Source organism: Camelus ferus, chromosome X (assembly GCF_009834535.1).
Source record: "Camelus ferus isolate YT-003-E chromosome X, BCGSAC_Cfer_1.0, whole genome shotgun sequence".
Taxonomy (NCBI): Eukaryota; Metazoa; Chordata; class Mammalia; order Artiodactyla; family Camelidae; genus Camelus; species Camelus ferus.
Window position 1 is genome coordinate 79,311,131 of NC_045732.1, and position 19,170 is coordinate 79,330,300.

Sequence of the window (19,170 nt, forward strand, 5' to 3'; positions counted from 1 at the left end):
GGATTAATTGGGCAGGGACAGGAGAGAAGTTTCTGGGGTGTTGGTAACATTCTGTATCTTGGCGTGGGTATGGGTTCCACAGGTGTACGTGTCTGCCAAAACTTACAAAATGGCACATGTGAGATGTGTATTTTATTATATGTAAATTGTACCTTAAAAAAGGAATCACTTGCAACTGTGGAACTTTAGGTTATAATGTGTTTTGAGGGGACCTGTACTGATGTCTGAGACGTACTGTGAAATGCATCATCAAAGTAAGATCGGAGGGCTAGAGGGACAGATGAACATGTGATAAAGCAAAGAATGTAAAATGTTCATTTACAGAATCCAGATGATGGGTATGTACGTGTTCACCGTACAATGTTTTCAACTTTTTTGAACGTTTGAAGTTGGTTTTGTGTTGGGAAAAACTTTTTAAAGGAGATAAAAACAACAAAGAGTATCTTTAATGCCCCCCCCCACTGCCTACAAGATAAGTTCAAGCCCCTCATGCTGCTGGCATAGCTTTCTGCCCTAGACCACAGGTTCCTTTCATCTCCAGCCATGCAGACAAGATGGTCTCTGCCAATCTTTGTGCCTTCACGTGCTGTTCCCCTGCCTAAAATGCCTTTCTTCCACTGGGTGAATTCCTACTCATCCTTCAGTAAGTGTGAAGCTACTGATCCATTAGGAGAGACCTCAAAGATGATTACCTGCTCTCTGGAGCTTCCTCCCCTCTGTGGTCCTGGGGCCCGGCACCCATCTCTTGCCTGTGGGTCCTCCTAGAGCGTCCATCATCCAGACGGCACAGCGTGCGCCCATCAGCTGGCGTCACAGATAGCTGCTTTCACTCCTGCCGGACTGGGCTTCCTGAAGGCAGCCACCTTTTCCCTTGTGCATCCCTGGCGCCCCCCAATAAAAGTGTGCTGAGGTGAGGGGGTCTAGGCTATCGACACTCTGGGCCACATTAGTGTTGGGATCAGGGCATGAAGTGCTTTCTCCTGTACCCTGAAGAGGGTGATGAGGGAGCCCACGCCCCCCCATGTAACTGGCTGGAGAAGTGGGCACTCTTATGGGAGGTGAACTCTGTAACTCTGATCTGTAAACTCAGCTTTCCCCCAGGGGATTTTGGAAGCCAGGGGAGAGAAGTCCACAGGAGCCCATTCATAAAGCAAATGCCTTATCTGACCATCCTCTGATTCCTGGCGTTTGTCCTCGGTGGGTGAAGAACCTGCAGGGGAGGAGGGATGTCATGAGCACCCCCAATCACTGTTACTGCTGTGTCAGTCAGCAGAACTCTTGATAAGCTGAGCCAAGGGATTAAATGGGGATGAGAGAGGGCTGGGCTTGGGGGAGGGAGAGGGAGTGGCTCAGGGAGAGCCTCAGGGGCCAGTCCCTTTGCTGCTGTTCTCCCTTCTCCATCCTCAGGGAGAGCCCTCCTCCTGCCCGCATTCCAGGACAGCAGCCATTCATTGCTCCAGCTGGATGTTTTACCCATTGCTTGTTCTCTCTGAACCTCCCCTGAGCTTCTGGGTCTGCTCACTAGCACTTGGGTGACCAGCTCGTTCAAGGTTCAAGTGGCAGTCCCAGAGCCTTGGGTGGTAGAGGGCAGGTGTCTGCAGGGAGGGCCTTATCTTCTGCATGAAGTGCAAGCCCTCCCTGCGTCTCCGAGAACACCACGAAGAAAGGGGCCCTGCTGGAACTTGTCCTGGGAGGTCTAGAGACGATGCTCACTTTGCAGCCCTGGGCGCTTCACTGTGGGGATGTAGGAACACGTCACCTTGAGTTCCCAGGGTTAAATGAGAAGCTGTTATTGGCTCAGTTCAGTTAGTTGGCTGTAGCTTCAAGTGCTGTCTCCCTCCACACGCAGCCCCAGGATGAAGTGCGGGAGCCTTGATCTTTGATTTCCTTCAGGGCTTTGCAGACAGCTTCCTCTGCATCCCCGCCTTGCACTCCTGGTGTCTGTCCTCAGACTGCTTCCTGACTTTGAATTTTCAATTGTTTGTTTCTTCTGTAGTACCGCACGTGGGGAGCCTGGCTGAGGCCTCTGTGCTTGCTCCCTGCCCGGAACCTCCACCTTCTAGAATCTTCCAGGGCCCCAGGGTTCACTAATGAGTTTTTTTATTGTGACAAGACAGACATAATGTTTACCATTTTAACCATCCTAAGTGTACCGTTCAGTGGCATGAGGGACATTCACAGTACTGTACAATTGTCACCATCATCCATCTTCACAACCTTCTCAAGTGGAAACTCTGTCCCCACTAAGCAGCTAGGCCCCATTCTCCTGTCCCCATAGTCCCTAATAACTACTATGCTACCTTCTGTCTCCGTGAAGTTGACAACTTTAGGTGCCTCATTAGGTGGAATCATCCAGTATTTGCCTTTTTGTGTCTGGCTCATTTACTTAACAGGTTTTCAGGGTTCAGGACTTCATTTCTTCTTATGGCTGAGTAATATTCCATCATAGAGGTACACCATGTTTGGTTCATCTGCTCTCCCTACTGGGCCTTTAGAGAAATCATTCCTCTTCCATTTTTACTGTATTTACAATCACACTCTCGAAGTATCTGGGATGTCTCATGGTCCCTTACAAGCCATTAAGTGAATCTCAAGCAACAGGGAATTGGGCCTCAGTGGGAACATAGTCATGGCAGAAGAGCTTAAGTGGAAGGGCTTACCCTAGAAATAGTGGCTAAAACCCATCAGACCTCCACTGACTAGTCGGTGACCACCACATCCCTGGGGTGGCCTGCCCCGCTGTGGCACAGTGAGCCAAGTGAGGAACCTTCTGTCGGGAACTGAAAAGTTCGGGATCTGCCCCCAGACGGTGCTGGGTCCCTGCGGACAGCCCGTTCTCCATCTCTCCTCTACAGCTCTCTCTGACTTCTTTGGACCCATTTCTTTTTTTTTCTTCAGCTTTTATAACATGAAGAAATAAGATGTTTCAGATGTGAGGAATGGCTGTCTGGTTCTGGTGTTCTAGAATGGGAAGAGACCCACTTGCTCCCTCAGAGCCCCTGGCCCTGCCCCACACATGAAGGTACACACACACACACACACACACACAAGTGTGGCGTGAACGCGGGGCTGTTCTCCGAGATAACGTCGTTGGTGTCTTGGGAGCTTGCCATAGGTGGGCAGGTGTAGGGCTCTGTGTCAGATTGGGGCAGGGCACCTGTCATGTTATCTATAAATCATTTTTTTGGTGAGGGAGGTAGTTAGGTTTTAATTAATTATTTTAACAGAAGTACCGGGGATTGAACCCATGACCTTGTACATGCTAAACACCCGCCCTACCACTGAGCTCTACCCTCCCCCATCACGTTAGCTAGAGGGCGAGGTGAGCATGCTCTTCCCCAAGGAGGGAGATGGAGGGGACCCAGGCCTTGGAGACGTTCTGCGGCCGTGGAGAAGGCCGTCCCCAGTGCTTAGCCTTGGCAGCCATGTTCGGGCTGATTGCTTCAGTTCAGTCTGACTTTGTAACCATGAGTCATTTGAAGCAAGTGTTTTTCCCTCTGTTTATTATTTTTTCAATTTTGAAAAAAATTTTACTTTGCATTTCTGCTGCCGTATTTTAAAAATGTAGTAAATATTTTGCCCTTTTGTGTCTGGCTCTTTAATGAGTGTAAATAAATTAAATACATTTAAAAATAAATTTATTTTCTAAATTAAAATACCTTTTAAAAAAACCCAGAAGCCCTGGGGGAGGGCATACCTCAGTGGTAGAGTGCATGCCTAGCATGCACAAGGTCCTCGGTTCAATCCCCAGTGCCGCCATGAAAAATAAATAAATAAATAAACCTAATTACCTCCCCCCTAAAACAAACAAAAAAACCCCCCTAAAATCCAAAAGCCCTAGCTGTGGCTGCTGGAAGTCGGGAACACTTACAGAAGTCCTTAAAGCCTTGCACGGCCCCTGCCAGCAGTTCTAGATGGTACCTCCCCACTGGTACCCGTGCCCGTGGCAAATCAGAGGTGCCAGGCGCTTGCCGCGAGCCTGGGGTCTTGCTGTTGTCAGTGAAGGACCAGTCCGTGCATTGCATCCCTGCCTCCCGGGCGCGTGGCCGTGGAGGACTCCAGGGTGACATGTCTGTCTGTCTGTGTGTGTTGCTGCCTTTTGTATTTGAGGAGGCGGAGGTTGTACCATTTCTGTTGACAGCAGGGCTTATTTGCGACTTCCTCCCTGAGGCAGTGCCTACCGTTTACAGTGTTCTGCAGCTACAGTGGGCACTGTCGCTATAGGAGGAGCCCGTACAGTCGAGGTGGGCACATAGCTGTGGCGCCCCGTAGAGCTGCAGAGCTTGCTCTAGCTGCCGACTCACTCTCGCCGTCTGTGTGCGCAGGTTTCTGTGCTCAAAGCCAACTGCAGTCTGAGATACGCTGTACCGGGGAGTTTCTAATATGGTAGAAGGCGACTGTAGACTCATATGTAATCATGATCTATAATTGTGAACTCAGAACGCAGGTAGGGGTACAAAACGCATTGTCCTTGATAATGAAGATCCTGTGAACTAGCCTCTTTGAACCGTTTCTCCAGTTGTGGGAAAGTAGACGGGGCTAGATTGGCATGAGGCTGGCATATTTGAAACATATTTTATAAATTCCATGAAAAATGCGTGTTTATTGTTTCACCATCTAGGAATAATCAGCAGTAACCAGTAATACTTCAGAGTATCTGCTTGCAATACATTTTCTGTGCATACAGTATGCATTTGTAAACGTTTGTGTTTATTTTTATAAAAATAGGATCATGCTACCTTTTTTTAATGAGTTCTTTTTCTTTTTTCTACTTTCACCCCTTGACGGAGGCACTGCGGACAGAGCCCAGGACCTCGTGCGCACCAGGCACGCGCTCTGCCACTGAGCTGCACCCCCAGCCCTGATACGCTACCTTTCTGAAGCCAGGATATTTACTGAGTGATACCCTGAGTGTCTTTTTGTGTCAACCACTGCGTAATCTCAGGCTTTACTGTAACTTATTTAAGCAGGACCTAGTTTTATGCAGAGAAGTTTTTTCCTCCAGCTTTTTACTACTGTACACAGTGCTGTGATGAATGTCCTCATCGCCAAATGTACATTGTCGGTCAGATAAATTCCTAGAAGTTGTATGGTGGGGTCACAGGAAGTGCAGATTTTCTACGATGCAGCTCTTCGTGGACTGCCAGATGGTATCCCATTACCTCTCGGCCGCCTTCCGTTTCCACCACTAGGAAGCGAGCAGGTGCCCGTTGGCTGAGATACCCCCTTCGCTGGGTAGGTGAGTTTTGTTATCTTTGCACATTCGAGCAGCACAAAATGCTATCCTGTTGAACTTTTCCATTTCTTTGAACCCCAGAGGTGAAACACCTTTCACCTGGACGTCTCATTGAGACACTCTTAATGTGCTGTGGGAGTTGCCTTTCCGTGCCTGTTTCCCGGTTTCCCCCAGCGTCGGCGCCTATCCTCATTTACGTGGAAGGGCTCCTGTTACATTAGGGGTTAGTAAGCCCTTTTCAGACATTCCAGAAACACTTTCTTTTACGCACTCGTCAGCTGCTGAACCTGTGTGTTGCCTCCACATTCGGGCTTTTATGACTCACGCTGCAGTGAAGTCAGTGTACCAGTTTGTGCCGGTTTGTGTGTGGCCCTGTGTTGTCGGTTGTCTTGGGGATGGAATCTGGACGTGGAATTGTTCAGCCATATGGTAACTCAGTGTGTTCGCCTTTGGGAGGATCCATTAACCTGTACCATTTTCCATTCGCATCAGCCACGTCTGAAAGATCGAATTTCTCCACACCCTCAGTGGCACTTACTTTCCTCTTTTGGACCCTGGCCTTCCTTGTGCGTGTGCAGGGCTATCTCATTGTCGGTTCCATCTGCAGTTCCCTGACGCCTCATGACGCTGAGGGTCTTTTCATGTACTTATTGGCCATTTGTCTGTCTCAGGCTCGAGATGTCTTCCCATCCTTTGCCCACTTAAAAATTAAATTAGTTGCCTTTTCTCAAACCATCTTTTTCAAAAAAATTTTTTGTATTTTCTTACTTTGGGGGGGGGGAGGAAGGTACTTAGGTTTACTTATTTATTTTTAGACAAGGCACTGGGGACTGAACCCAGGACCCTGCGCATGCTAAGCGTGCGCTCTGCCACTTGAGCCACAGCCTCCACCCTGAATTTCTTGCCTTCTGATTGAGTGGTAGCAGTTCTTGGTTCTCAGCACTGGCCCCTTATCAGACACAGGATTTACAGGTGTTTCTCTCGTTCTAGGGGGTTTCTTCCCACTTTCTTGATTATGTCCTTTGAAGCAAAAAGGTTTTCTTTTCATCTTTTCATTTTTCAGGTTTACTGAGGTATAATTGACAAAAGTTTACAAATGGAAGGTGCACAAGACGATGGTTCAGTGTCGGTGCGCATTGCAAAATGACCGCCACAGCCAAGCTAACGAGTGTTCATCACCTCACTTAGTTAGCTTTCTTTTTTCACAAAGGTTTTTAATTTTTACATTGTCCAGTGGATCCATTTTTTCCCTTTCGTTTCTTGTGCTTTTAGTACTGAAGTTTTTGCTTGTGATATGATCTTTTCCATTTCAAGCTTCTGGCTTTAGGGTCAGATTTAGAAAGCCGTTCCTTCCCTTAGGAAAATATAAATGTGGTCCTACATTTCCTTGTAGTGCTTTTATGACTTCATCCACTTTACATTGATATCGACCTTCCCTCCATGGGTGGTATTGGTCTAGACAAGTATACGCTATGCCAGAGGGACATCAGTTGTCCCGGTACCTTCTTTGCCTGGCAGGCATTTTGTAAAGGAACTGGATTCAACCTGTGCTCAGAGGAAGTGACTGGAGTTCAGTAGCCACACAGGGATCAAGTCCATGACATTGGCTTGGCTGACTTCCCTTCAGGTTCATGCAACCAGAAGGGATGCAAGGCTCTAGAATGACTGGGCTTTTCTTTTCTAATTGTTCCTTAGCCTCACAGGTTGTTCAGCTCACGTGCCCATGTGAACAGTGAGTCACACACAGGATGTGATCACATTTTTGTTGTAGGGAATAACATGTTTGTCATCTTCTTAGGATAATGCTTTCATACAATGACAGATGGTGAGATAGTCAGGAATTCCTCGAGACAGAAGCATCAAACTTTTCAGTCTTTCGGACAGCCGAGGGGAGCCAGACCCTCTCTCCGTGTGCCCCTGGAGCCGCGGTAGACGAGGAGTCGTCGTATTCACATTTCATGGAACACCTTTGTAGCTCATGCTCATCCTGATTGAGAGGTTCAAGTTGTTGTGAATCCCCATGATCAAGTATTAATAAGGAGAGACTTGAGGACATTCAGCTTCATTCCACCTCGAGGTGAAAGAAAGTATGGGTTGAGTTGCTCAGACCTATCTGGAAATCTAGCGACGTGAACACGTCAGCAGACGATGCTGGTGAGGGGGCTCACCGCTACCCTTGGCAACGGCCATCCCCGGCAGAGCGGAAGGGCCCAGTGCTGGGCTGGTGCAGCAGGACGCCATGTCCTCAGAGGTGACCTTGCTGCCGACATGTTAACGCACTGGTGACTCACGTCCTCCTTTCTGCTCTGCTTTCTCTAGCAGTGGTGATTGTGTTTTTGAAAATGCCAGTGTTCCTTGTTTTATAAATAACCATTCATTTCCAATCAGGGCTGTCTATAAAATGCATTTAACTCAAGGATTCAGCCCCAGGTGGGAACATAGCAAACCTCATTTTCTCCCCCAAGACTCTTTTCTTTTTAAAATAGACTTTATTTTTTAGAGCAATTTTAGGTTTGCAGCAAAATTGCGCACATCATAAGAGAGTTCTCATATACCCCCTGCGCCCACACATCCACAGCCTATCCCTGTTAGCAGCAGCCCCTACATCTCCACCAGACTCTTTGATTGTGAAGGAGATGTCAGAGGTCATTGCCTCCCGCATCCGAGAGCGGCTTCTCCGAAGATCCCTGGGCTCTGGGAACAGAGCCTCTCTCCATTAATGAACATTATGTCCTGAGAAGAAGGGAGTGTTCCAGGCTAATTAATGTCCTTAAACGGCACCAGTAGCTTGTCATGGAGCTGCTGTCTGGGCAGCGTGTGTGTGTGAGAGTGTGTTTAGTTCTATGAAATTTTACCACGTGTGTAGGTTCATGTGACCCCTACCACTGTCAAGAAAAAACCCCCAGTTCTATCACCATAAAGATCCTTCCTGTTTTCCCTTTTTAATCACAGACAAATTCCCCTCCTTCACACTCCCTAACCCCTGTCAACCGCTAATCTGTTCTCCATCTCTGATATTTCAGGCCCTTTTGAATTTCAAAAGAACTAGATAAGAGATTGTCAGCCTGCATTGGTTTATGTTCCAAGAACAACTCAAACTAGACGCCAAGCTGGAAGTGGAAGGCCTTAGCAAATACTTGATGATCACTTAATCCTGTAGCGTCTCGGAAGGGCACTATCTGTGTACCAGAGTGACATGAACAGAAGCATCTGGATTTGCAGAAAAGCACGTGAAGGGCCAGGCACAGGACTAAAGGCAATTGAAATATGAACTGTAAATCTCTACGGGTGGTGGGATGATGAACTATTTTTATGCTAGTCTTTCATCCTTTTTATTAAATGAAGCCTTATATAACCACGTTTCTGTCATCAGATAAACAATACACTTCTTACAGGAGGCAGTAGATACATGGGACACACAGCGTTATCACTCTGAGTCGGCTGGCCTGGGGGCTGGGCTTAGCTCCGCCACCTGCCGGCCAGTCCCTCACCTGCACGCCTAGATGGGGGATGCTTTGCACCTGCCCCAGGGGATTGCGGAGATTTCGACGGAGGGCCACGCGTGAAAACCAAGGATATAACACATTCTCGGTGCAGAGCCACTGTCCTTTCAGGAATAAAAAGTTCCACCTGGCAGCCAGGGTTTGGTGGGTTACGGGCGTAAGGAAGCAGGTCTTGCTACAGGCAGGGAGAGCCCGCAGGGGGCGTGCTGGCTGGAGCCTGTGGCAGAAGTGGAATCAGCGTCGGGAAGGAGCTGTCCGTCCTGACCCTGAGCTGGTGGTCACAGCGGAGACTCAGTGCTTTTGTCCTTTCTGCAGGTGATGGCCGGTATGACAGCGATGACAGCTCTGATTCCGGTGAGTTTGAGTCCCGAGGGTTCTGCTGGAAACCACTAGGGGACAGTGCCAGCCTTCCCAACCCTTCCCTGTGTGTTTCTGGTAGAGAACCGTGAGGCCAACAGCAGACAAATGCTGCCACTTGAAGGAATTAAGCGTGAATCTCTGGATCCCGGGGAGGTGGCCTCACAGGAAGCCCACTGGCCTGTTTGGGTCCCACATAGGGAGGGGCTGCACCCCTTCCACGGCCACCTTTCCAGGTATTCGAAATGGAAATGCTTATGGAAAATGAGAAGCACTTGGCAAATCCCAGAGAGCACCATGTCCTCTTACTACCTTAGATATAAGTGGCATCAGCCTCTTACATTGGTTTGGGGGTCACAGGTATTTGGACAAGTTCAGCTCGGTGGCTGGGGGAGAACCAGGTGTCTGAGCTGATCCTCGGGGTGCCATCAGCTTGACCTCACCTCTGCATTGCCCCCCCCCCCGCTTCCGCCCAGGAAAGTCGGCTGAGACGGGCACCATTGCTGGCGTTGCCAGCGCTCTGGCCATGGCCCTGATCGGCGCCGTCTCCAGCTACATCTCGTACCAGCAGAAGAAGTTCTGCTTCAGCATTCAGCGTAAGTGGATCTGCCCTGCAGCTGCTTGTGGCCGTGCCCACGGTGGTTTCATCCCCTGACTCCTGGATGTGGACCAAGTGGCAAGGGCTTTAGACGGAAAGGGGCAGAACCCAAGCAGGTTAAGATTCAGGTCCCTTCCACAGCCTGCCCGAGCCCCCTCCCTGGCAGACTTGCCAGGATGAGGCGGAGGTGGAGCTGCACTTTTCAAAACCCTTGGGGACAGATGTGGGCAGAACTGAAGTGTCAACCAGCCTGGAAGAGAGGATGGGGCTGGACCCAATGACCTGGATCTTCCAAGGGTTCCAGCTTCCAGCAGCCCAGGTGACCTCTGGGCTTCTCCCTGGGTTTCCATGTGGATTTGGATCTCGCCCAAGGGAACCCTCTCCTGCTACCAGTGTCCTGGGGAGTGGAAGGCAGGAAACTCCGGGATCTCTGAGACCCGGCAGGCAGCACTCTCATCCCCCTCAGATCCCAGGGAGTCACTGCCCGAGCCAGAGAACCTTAAAATATGTGGGATCATGAATTGTTTCAAATGAGCAGGAATGCCTCACCCCCCGCCCACTGCCTTTCCACGCTAGCTTTGTAACAGGTCGCTTTCACTGGATGCTGTAGTGGTGAGTCTATATGTGGTGTGTAAATTGAGTAATTACAGATGGAATCTGTCTTAGGAGTCTGTGGTGGACGCCCCGTGTCAGGGAAGCCCCATGGGGATGCTGTTGAGGGTGAACAAGGCCATACTCGGTGTTTTATAAGCGCAGCACTGGTGTTGCTGTTTGTTGAGTGTCTTGAGTTGAAAACGGGCGGATTTTTTTAGTTCAGGTGAGAGAGCCTGACCTGGCCATAGTTTTCCTCTTTCCTGCACCTCAGTGCCATCCTCTATGAGGCTTCCTGTGCCCTCACTGGTTCTGGCTTCTGCCCTTAATTCTAGCCCAGAGCTGAGCTTCCCAGGAAACTGATTTGGGTCCCAGAATGCTTTGCATGTGGCTACTGCTGAAGTCTCCAGCTAGTTTATCAGCAGGCCATCACGTTTGCTGGTTTTACTCTTGGACAGTATTTGTGACCAGGGCTGCCACGTGCAGCTCCTTAGGCTGTGCTCCAGGGATACCATTATACATCTCGGTGCACAACCTGCACAACTGTTCATGGCTGCCTGGCCTGAGGTCCTGTCCGCCCACTGTGCATCCAAAAGCTTGGCTGTCGAATGGTGCAGGCAGGCAGAGTCAGGAGTGCAGAGCTGCAGGCTGGATCGTCCTTAGAGCGCTCACTTGCCCCAGCTCAAAGCAAGGAAACTGAGTGGCTTAAGACAACAAATTTGTTCTCTCGCAGTTCTGGAGGCCTGGAAGTCCAAGAGCAGGGTGTTCGCAGCACTGCTTCCTTCTGGAGGCTCTAGGGGAGGATCCTTCCCGGCCCCCTTCAGCTTTTGCTGGCCCCAAGCATCCCTTGGATTATGGCCACATCACTCCAGTTTCTGCCTGTATCTTCACATGGCCTTTTCCTCTGTGTCATTTTCTGTCTCTTCAAAGGGCACCTGTCTTTGGATTTAGGGTCCACCCTAGTCTGGGATGATCTCGTCTTGAGATCCTTAACTTAGTCACATCTGCAAAGACCCTTTTCCCAAATAAGGTCACATCCACAGGTTCCAAAGATGAGGATGAGGACACATCCTTTGAGGGCTGCCATTCACCCCAGTTCAGCACTGATACCTGAACAGTGAGACAAGTGCAAGCCACGGTCGTCAAATCCCTGCCCACTGCACCGCTGCCCAACACTGCCCAGCGCGGAATGCGCCGCCCCGCCCCGAGCACCCCCACAGCCCTGGGCTGCAGCCGCGATGGGCACCGTCAGTTAATGGATGAGGAAGCCGAGGCAGAGGGGATTGTTGAAGGAACTGGCTCCACATGGGAAGCGATGAATCCAGGAAGGGTGCCAGGAAGTAGGAGTGGGGAGGGGAAAAGAGGTGGATTTCCAAGGGAAAGAAGGAGACGTCTGGGTCGGATCTGTTTGTCTCTGTGGCGGGGTTGGGGGGGGAGGCAGGAAGGTGAAATGAAAGTACATTATTTTCACACTTGTTTCCTAAAACAAACAGGTGTGAGGTTTTGCAAATTGGATTAGCAGGCCAAGCCCAATAAAGTATGAGAACATGAAGGCCTGGGTAGAAATTGTTGAGCAATTTAAATGCCGTTTGGGAGAGAGTAAACCAAAAAGGAGGGGCGTTGCCAACAGCTGGAAGGCTGGAGGGTGTGGAAGTGACCTCTTCCTCTGGGGGCGGCCTCAAGGTGAGGGTGTTGCTGGGCCGGCGGTGGGGCTGCGGGCCGGGAGGGCCAGCGTGCTGGCAGGGCTGACGAGTGCTCCCACAGCCTCTCCCGGTCCTCCGCTCCATCCGAGGGTGGGCTTCCCAGGCCTTTCCCTTCGGTCTGTCAGTGATGTCACTGTCACTGCTGAACCCACACTGTCTTGAGTCCCTCACCAGAACACTCGGCAAGAACTGTCATCACCCCCAGTTCACTTAGATGGGAACCAAAGTGTGGCATATCCCCCACATTTGAAAAAGATCCCCCTTTCTTCTGTATCCTCCCCCTGTGCTACCAGCATTTTCTTCCAAATTTGTAAGTTGTGTCTGCTCCTGCGTCTGTGGCCTCTTCTCACCAATTCCGCCAGCCCTCCTGGGTCCTCCCAGCCCCTACCTCATGTCAGTGGGGTCCCCACACCTGGGGGACGTGGGTAGCTCTGCTCTAGGGCCATGCTCTCCATCACCAGTGCCCTGATCCTGCCTGTCTAGGGCCAGGTCTTCTTGCCCCTCCGCCTAGACTGTTCCATCAGCCTCCTGCCTGCCTCAGTCTCCCCCATGGTTCTTCCTGCTCTGAGCAGCCAGAGGGGCCCACTTAAAATACACAGGGATGGCTCTGCGTGGCCCTCCCAGGCTCCCCACTGCTCTCCAGGTCGTGGTCTGGACCCTGAGCTTGATGTCCAAAGCACTTCATGGTTTGGCTCCAACCATATCCCTTCTCCTCCCCACCTGTGGTCTCCTGGTCCCTGCCCATCCCCAGAAGCCTTTCTCCACAGCCACTCACTTCCCTGAGCATGCTCTGCTCTCCCCATCATCCTCTCTGCTGTCCTCTCCCCTCACCAAGCTGCCCTCATCCTTTGGGCCTGGGGCACCACCCTCCCAGCCTGGGGGCCGCCCGGTGCAGAGCCCATCTGGGGCCGATCGGGCTTGTTGGTTTCCGTGTCTGTGACTGCCACCCCGTCCCCCGTCTCTGGACTGTCAGCTCCTGGGGAACTGTGTGTCCTTCATTCACTGATGTGTCCCAGGCACCTAGGTCGGGCTGGAATCAGGAGGAGCACTGTGATGTTTGTGCGGTGGCTAAGCCCCAGAGAAGCTGGGAGTTGGGACTTCCCATCCTCACCCTTTCTGCCAAGCCACCCCCATGGGAAGTCAGGGAAGGTAGAGCAGAAACGGCTTCTGCACCCGGCACACAGGGAGGGCCTGGGGGACGGCACGTGGCTGCTGGGAGGGCTGACCCCGCCGTGGTGCTCAGGGGCTTCTGGTCTCTGCTGCCACCAAAGGGGTCCTGGCCTTGGGGACCCTCTGCTTCCCCTGTTTCTGCCCTCAGTGCCAAGGGTCAGCAGCATGTCGTGCGGAAAGCCCACGCGGTTTGCTGTTGGGGGCTGTGTTCTTGCTCCAGGCTCCTAAGCTTTGTGTCTTGCCTTCAGATGCAGCAGAAGGTCAAGGTAACGACGTGCTTTGACTTACTCATTTTCCTCTTCTGCTTTGGCCTCTACACTTCATTGTCCACCCCTCCTCTCCCCTCCGCTCTTGTTCCTTCTCGCCACTCTCCACCCCATCCCCTTCCCAGGCACTCACCAACTTGGCTGCGACCCCAACCATCTTTAGTTCTCCCTGACACGTGTGGGAGGCTGGGTGCAGCTGCGTTTCAGGGATGCTGGGGCAGGGGTGGAGATCCTGACCGGAACTCAGATGCCTGTTGGCGGTCATCCCTGAGGAGCAACCAGAGGGTGGCCCGCGGGCATTAGATAGTCCAGCACATGGCAGCTGGGCAGTGATCAGAAGGCTCAGGGCACATCTCCTGGTCCCTGCCCATCACCAGGGAGCATCTTCCACCAACTCCTTCGCCCTTCCTGCCCTGCCAATGAGCAATACCTGCATTTTTCCTGGGCCCATCTGGTATCCATTTTGAGCCCTGCAAGCACCAGGGCAGGCAGGCGTCCTTTTCTGTGCAAGGAGCCTGAATGCGACCGGGGGTGGCAGGGTGACATATGCTGGTACCTGCTCCATCATTTGGCTTGTTAGAACCATGGCTCAATTCTCCCCGCCAAGGACCTGGGCTCTGATGGGGTTTCTAGTCTCTGGCTTCTCTGAGGATAAGATGTGGACTCGACTGTCCCTAAGCAGCAGCAGGGGCAGGGTCCACTCTGAGCTGTGAGCGCTGGCCTTGGTGTCCAGCATGGTACCAGTCAGGGGCCTGAGTGCTGGCAGATAGAGGATGCTTGTAAAGTCCCCGGTCCCTCTCACACGTTGGTGGGGAGAAAGCCCAAGTAACTAAGTGGACTAGAGCAGCTAGCAGCGGGCCCTGGGCCCTCCACACTGCGCAGGGACGGCGCCACCTCCCGTGCCTGGAGGGGCCGGCCGGCCTCTGTGCCGGGGGGGGGGGGGTCGCTGGCATCTCTGCAGGGAGCCCACCCAGCCGTCCGCCCCGCCTCCATCAGTCATTCACATGGTGCTTGGCCCCCTCTCCACCTCCCTGGCCCCTGGGCCATCACGTGGACCCATGGGTTGTGTTAAGCCCTGTCGTCAGGTGTCCCCTCTGCTGGGCAAAGCTGCTGGGTGGCCCACAGTCTCCCACATGGTGGCACCCTCCCAATGGGGATGGGACGTCAGGGGCCTTTGCCTCCCAGCATTTCTGAGGACGATGATGAGAACTCCTGGGCCAGGCAGGCCATTCCCAGCCGCCCTTCACCCAGATGAGGGGATGAGGACATTTAGGGGGCCCAGGGTGCAGGGGTCTGAGGTCGTTAAGGGAGTTGGACTTTTTCAGCGTCATGGAGGCTTGGTCAGGAGTTCTCCATCATGCCCAGGGACCCTCTGGTTCTGTGTCAGCCACTAACTCCGCCCTTTGCCTTCTGCAGAGGGTCTGAACGCGGACTATGTGAAGGGGGAGCACCTGGAAGCCGTCGTGTGTGAGGAGCCCCAAGGTGAGGACTGGCCTTGGCTGAAGCCTCCTAGCCCGTGGGCCCAGCCCTGAGCAGCAGGGAAGTGCAGAGGTGCCTGTTCCTAGAATTTCCAGCCAGGGGTCCCTGTACTCTGCCCGGACCAGCCAGACTCCAGCTTCATGATACCAGGGATGCAGCGGCCCCAGTCAGGGCCATCTGCCCTTGGGTCCCTGAGCCTGAGCCCCTCTGCTCCCTGTCAGCGGAAAGAGACGCACCTCAGACAGGTGCTGACGGAGCTGTGGGAAATCTTTACAACTAGACCTGGGACCTTGCGATTAGAAAATTGCCAGAGGCAATAGGGAAGTTGGCTAAAACACGGACCCTATTATGGGAGCCCCTAGCCCCGCCTCCCCTGGCCTCCCCGCCCTCTTCTGTGGTGATGGAGCACTGTCTGCCTAGGGTCAGGTTGCCAGCCTGGAGTGCCCAACCTCTCAAGGCAGGCAGAGCGTGTGGCCCCAGTGAGGCGGTCAGGAAAGGCTTCCTGTGGAGAAGGGGAGCCAGCTGGCTTTCATCAGTCGAGGCTGGGGAGGGTGCGGCCAGGGCGACGGTGCCCTGGTCTGCTTGGAGCTACAGGCAGCAGCAGGAGGCACAGGCCTGTCGGCAGGCAGCGTGCGATGGGGGGGGGGGGGGGTTTGCGCGCGCTCACTCAGGGCCGTATGGCATGCGGGAGCGCCGCCCTGGATGTAAAACATGAGGAAATCGACTCTATAGGAACATTCATAATTTTTTTTATTAAAAATAAACTTTAAAATTTTTAAATAAAAAAACTTTAAAAGTTTTTAGAACTCTTGGCCACCTTTGTGTGAGCGTCTCCCACAGGCTAGGTACTGTGTTGAGTTGCTTTATTGAAAATCCTCCTCCCAGCAACTCCGCCAGGAGCATTCCCGCTTCACAGATGAGGAACTGGAGGCTGAGCTCGTTCCAGGGTCTGTCCGCCTTGTCCTCATCTCCAGGGTGTGGAGCGGGCGCCAGAGGCGAGTTGTCCAGGACAAACAGCCAGGGAGCCAGGTTTCTGTTCCCGGAGGGCCTCAGCTATCTGCGTTATCCCCGGTGCGGGCTGGGGATGATCCCCTGCTAACGGGCATCTCCTCTTCCTAGTGACATACTCGGCGCTGCAGACGCAGTCCGCGGAGCCGCCGCCGCCCGAGCCGCCCCGGATCTGAGGGCGCGCGCTGCGCCCTGCTTCTGGCTTCATTTGGACCCCCAGCTGCCACACTGCTCCTTTGATGTCATTGGCTTCTTGTCGTTCTCAGTTTTCCAGATGAGCTCTGGTGTTTGTGAGTTTGGTTCCTGTGCCCCTGCCAGCTTCAGGAGCCGCAGAGTCGCTGACTCCCCAAAGCCACCCCGTCCCCAGGTCTCGGTGAGCTGGGGAGGGCGGGGGCCCAGAGGACGCTTCTGCTGCAGGACAGTAGTTTGAGCCCAGGGCGGTGTGAGCTCCTCTACACCGCACTGACTCACTGGGCAGGTTTCTGCCCAGAGGCAGTCCTGGCCGAGAGCAAAGAGCTGTCGGCAGGGGCCCAGCTGGTGCCTGAGTCACCTGGAGCCCCTGCGAGGAGCCAGCCACTGCACAGCAGGTACCACCACGCACACATCACACCTGGGCGTGTCTTTATTTCCATCCTTCTCTCCAGCTCCAGCCCTTATGCACCTGGGCTTCTACAGAGCTGGCCCGTGTGGTGGCTTGTCATTTATTTAAGTACAAACATGCATGTCACGGTACCCTGCCCTGAGAGTTCAGGAATCTTCTGGACATGTAGAGAGCTGTGGCTCTCAGGCCTAATTCCCATCTAATTCCCATCTGATTCCAGGGGACTAGGCGTGGTCTCCAGGCTGACATGATGAGTTTCGAGGACTCATTCGTGACGTGGAGATGACTCTTACACTGCGGAGGGGCGTACCCCACCCCATGCGTGTTCTTGTTTTGATAGCAAAAGTGCCCGATACCACTTTGGGCGAGCATCAAAGCCTGAAGCATGCCCGTTGTTTACTTAGAGATGTATGCAGCGGGGAGAGGGAAAAGGGACGTTCGCTTGGTTTGGGAAATACACCTGACTTAGGAAGTCTCCAGTGACCTGTCCTCTGATGAAGAGCGCGTGGGAGCCTGTGGGCACTGGAACTGGCCTGGAGCTGCCTGGTTTGGGCTGGAGCTGAGCTGCCTTCTGGAAACACTTGTCCAGCCCACATGTGGTCCTGATCCTGGGGGCTCTGCTGTCAGGGTCTGAGCTGGAGTCTGGAGCCCCCGTCTACTGATAACCAGTCAGCAAGAAGGCGGGGTCCTGTTTACACCGCTTCACGTGCGGCACAGACAGCCCTACACGTTCCATGGAGCTGGGATGAGGCACTTCCGACTTCCTAGGGAAACGGCTGAAGTCTGAACAGACCCCGCAGGGTGCGTAGTGCCTGCCTCGTGTGTCTGTGTTATGTAGAGCGTGTCTGTGGGCCCTGCCAGACAGGCTGGGTAGCATGTGGCCAGGGGTGCGGAGCACCAAGGAGACACCTCTGCACGGTGCCCTGGAGGAAGGAAATCGTGCCCCACCGCACCCCGTGCCCCAGGAAAGGACCAGCGGGGACATTGTGAGGTTTGCCTGTTTCCGGTATGCCCCCGCCCTCGTAGGCCAGGCTGGTCTCTCTCAAGGATGGCGAGGGCCAATACCCCCACTCTTGCAGCCTGCTGTCACCTAAGGGGGAGCTCAGGGCCCAGGGAGGGCCCGTGTCCTGAGTAACGGAGTCGGGAGGAAGCCGGGCAGCGCGCAGGAGGTCGGCACGTCAGGAGGGCTGCTCAGAGCCGTCCCGAGGCATGTGAGAGGAAGCGAGGCAGCACTTAGGTGAGCAGTGAGATACTTCTCTAACTGCCACCGCGAGGCTGGCTGATGGCGAAGCCCCTGAAATCCTAGCTGTCAATCCATGTTCTCAGCGGCGCTGACTCTGGTTGAGAGACCCATTTTGCTCTTCCCTGTCTATCTCTGTGCCTAGTGAAGGGACAGGCCTCGGAGATCACTCAGCCACCCACTTGCAGAGCTCTGGGCCTAGGGGTGGGGCGCTGACACGGGCAGATGCCATGGGGCTCTCGTAACTGTGTCAACCCGAACGCTGCACTGGCCGGCTTGGGCCTTCCCAGGTGTTCGCAGAGACAGGGCGCTAGAAAGGCCGAATGCAGTGTCCATCGCCACTAGCCTAACTGGCTGGGGTTGGGGGGGTGGGGCTCAGCGTTGACAATAACTGAGCCAGTGGAGGAAGGAGGCAGGGCAGCTTAGCGGGTGGGATGCCCTCCCACCGTGGCACCCAGAGTGGGGCCAGGCCCACTGCCTTGGCCACTGGGTTGGGGGTACCAGGTAGTTCTGTGAGTTAGGGGAGATGGGAGGCTGATCTCAGAATCCCCTGTACTTTTTATGTGCTTGTGTTTAAGTATGAATTGTAAGCTGTCTCACGTTTGCATTAAACAAAATGGAACCTACCAGATCCCTGTATTCTGACCGTGTGAAGGCACTCACTTTGTCAAGGGATGCTGTTTTTTCTGAATTCTACGGAGCCGACCTCATTCCCCTCCTCCCAGCCAAAGGCATTTCTCAAGGTCAGGGTTCTCCAAGTCCCCTCTTGACCAGCGGCTTAGTGTCAGGCTTCTTGGCGCCCTGCCGACAACGATGTCGCAGGGGCAGGGCGGGCAGAGGCAAGTTCCCACTCACGACTCCTAAGCCCACTGCTCTGTCTTCTTCAAAGAAAGCCCGTGTCCAGGTCAACTCTGGTGACGTGCAGTCATCTCAGGCCAAGGAAGCTGAGCCGGGCACTCAAGGCCGTGCATGCAGGGGGCCCGCTGAGGCTCAAGTGGGCTGTGCGCCAGGCCAGCTGAAAAGACAGCATGAGGGCAGGGCCACTGGGAGGGCTGTGCCACTCCAGCCTTGTGGTAAAATGGCACCACGTGAGTCTCCCAGCCTTGCCACCAGGGTGTTGCTGCGGGGCCCTCAGCTGCAGTGACTGCTGTGTGAGGACAGGGACGCCAGGCCTTAGAAGACAGGTGACACCAGGGGGGTGGCGTGGTCTCACCCCGGCCTTTACAGCCCCTGTGGAGGCCAGCACACCCTCTGCAGACTCCAGGTGGGGACCCCATGGCTTCTCAGATATCTGTCCCATTTAAGCTCTAGGATGCATGGCCTGGAAAGCCAGCCCTGCCACCTCAGGGTGGCCTCTGACTCTCAGGGGTGTCCAGCCTTTCCTTGAGTCTTCAGCATTTTCTCAAGGTTAAGGTCCG

At 53.6% G+C, this 19,170-nt stretch overlaps 1 protein-coding gene and 1 long non-coding RNA gene across 2 annotated transcripts in view; both read left to right on the plus strand.

The window, feature by feature from the left end:
• The window catches only part of CD99L2 (CD99 molecule like 2), a gene marked incomplete at its 5' end in the record, with an annotated part of 30,988 nt that extends 12,597 nt beyond the window's left edge, over positions 1–18,391 (plus strand). Inside the window, 5 exons of the mRNA XM_032475696.1 lie at positions 9,055–9,093; positions 9,573–9,692; positions 13,407–13,424; positions 14,841–14,906; positions 16,023–18,391. Of these exons, the coding sequence (XP_032331587.1) occupies positions 9,055–9,093; positions 9,573–9,692; positions 13,407–13,424; positions 14,841–14,906; positions 16,023–16,087 (308 nt within the window). The remainder of the gene's footprint in view (positions 1–9,054; positions 9,094–9,572; positions 9,693–13,406; positions 13,425–14,840; positions 14,907–16,022) is intronic.
• LOC116662209 lies at positions 3,742–8,591 on the plus strand. Its single transcript, XR_004318212.1, has 2 exons — positions 3,742–5,235; positions 8,260–8,591. It is a non-coding gene; the product is annotated as an uncharacterized LOC116662209 (long non-coding RNA).
• Positions 18,392–19,170: the final 779 nt, after the last annotated feature.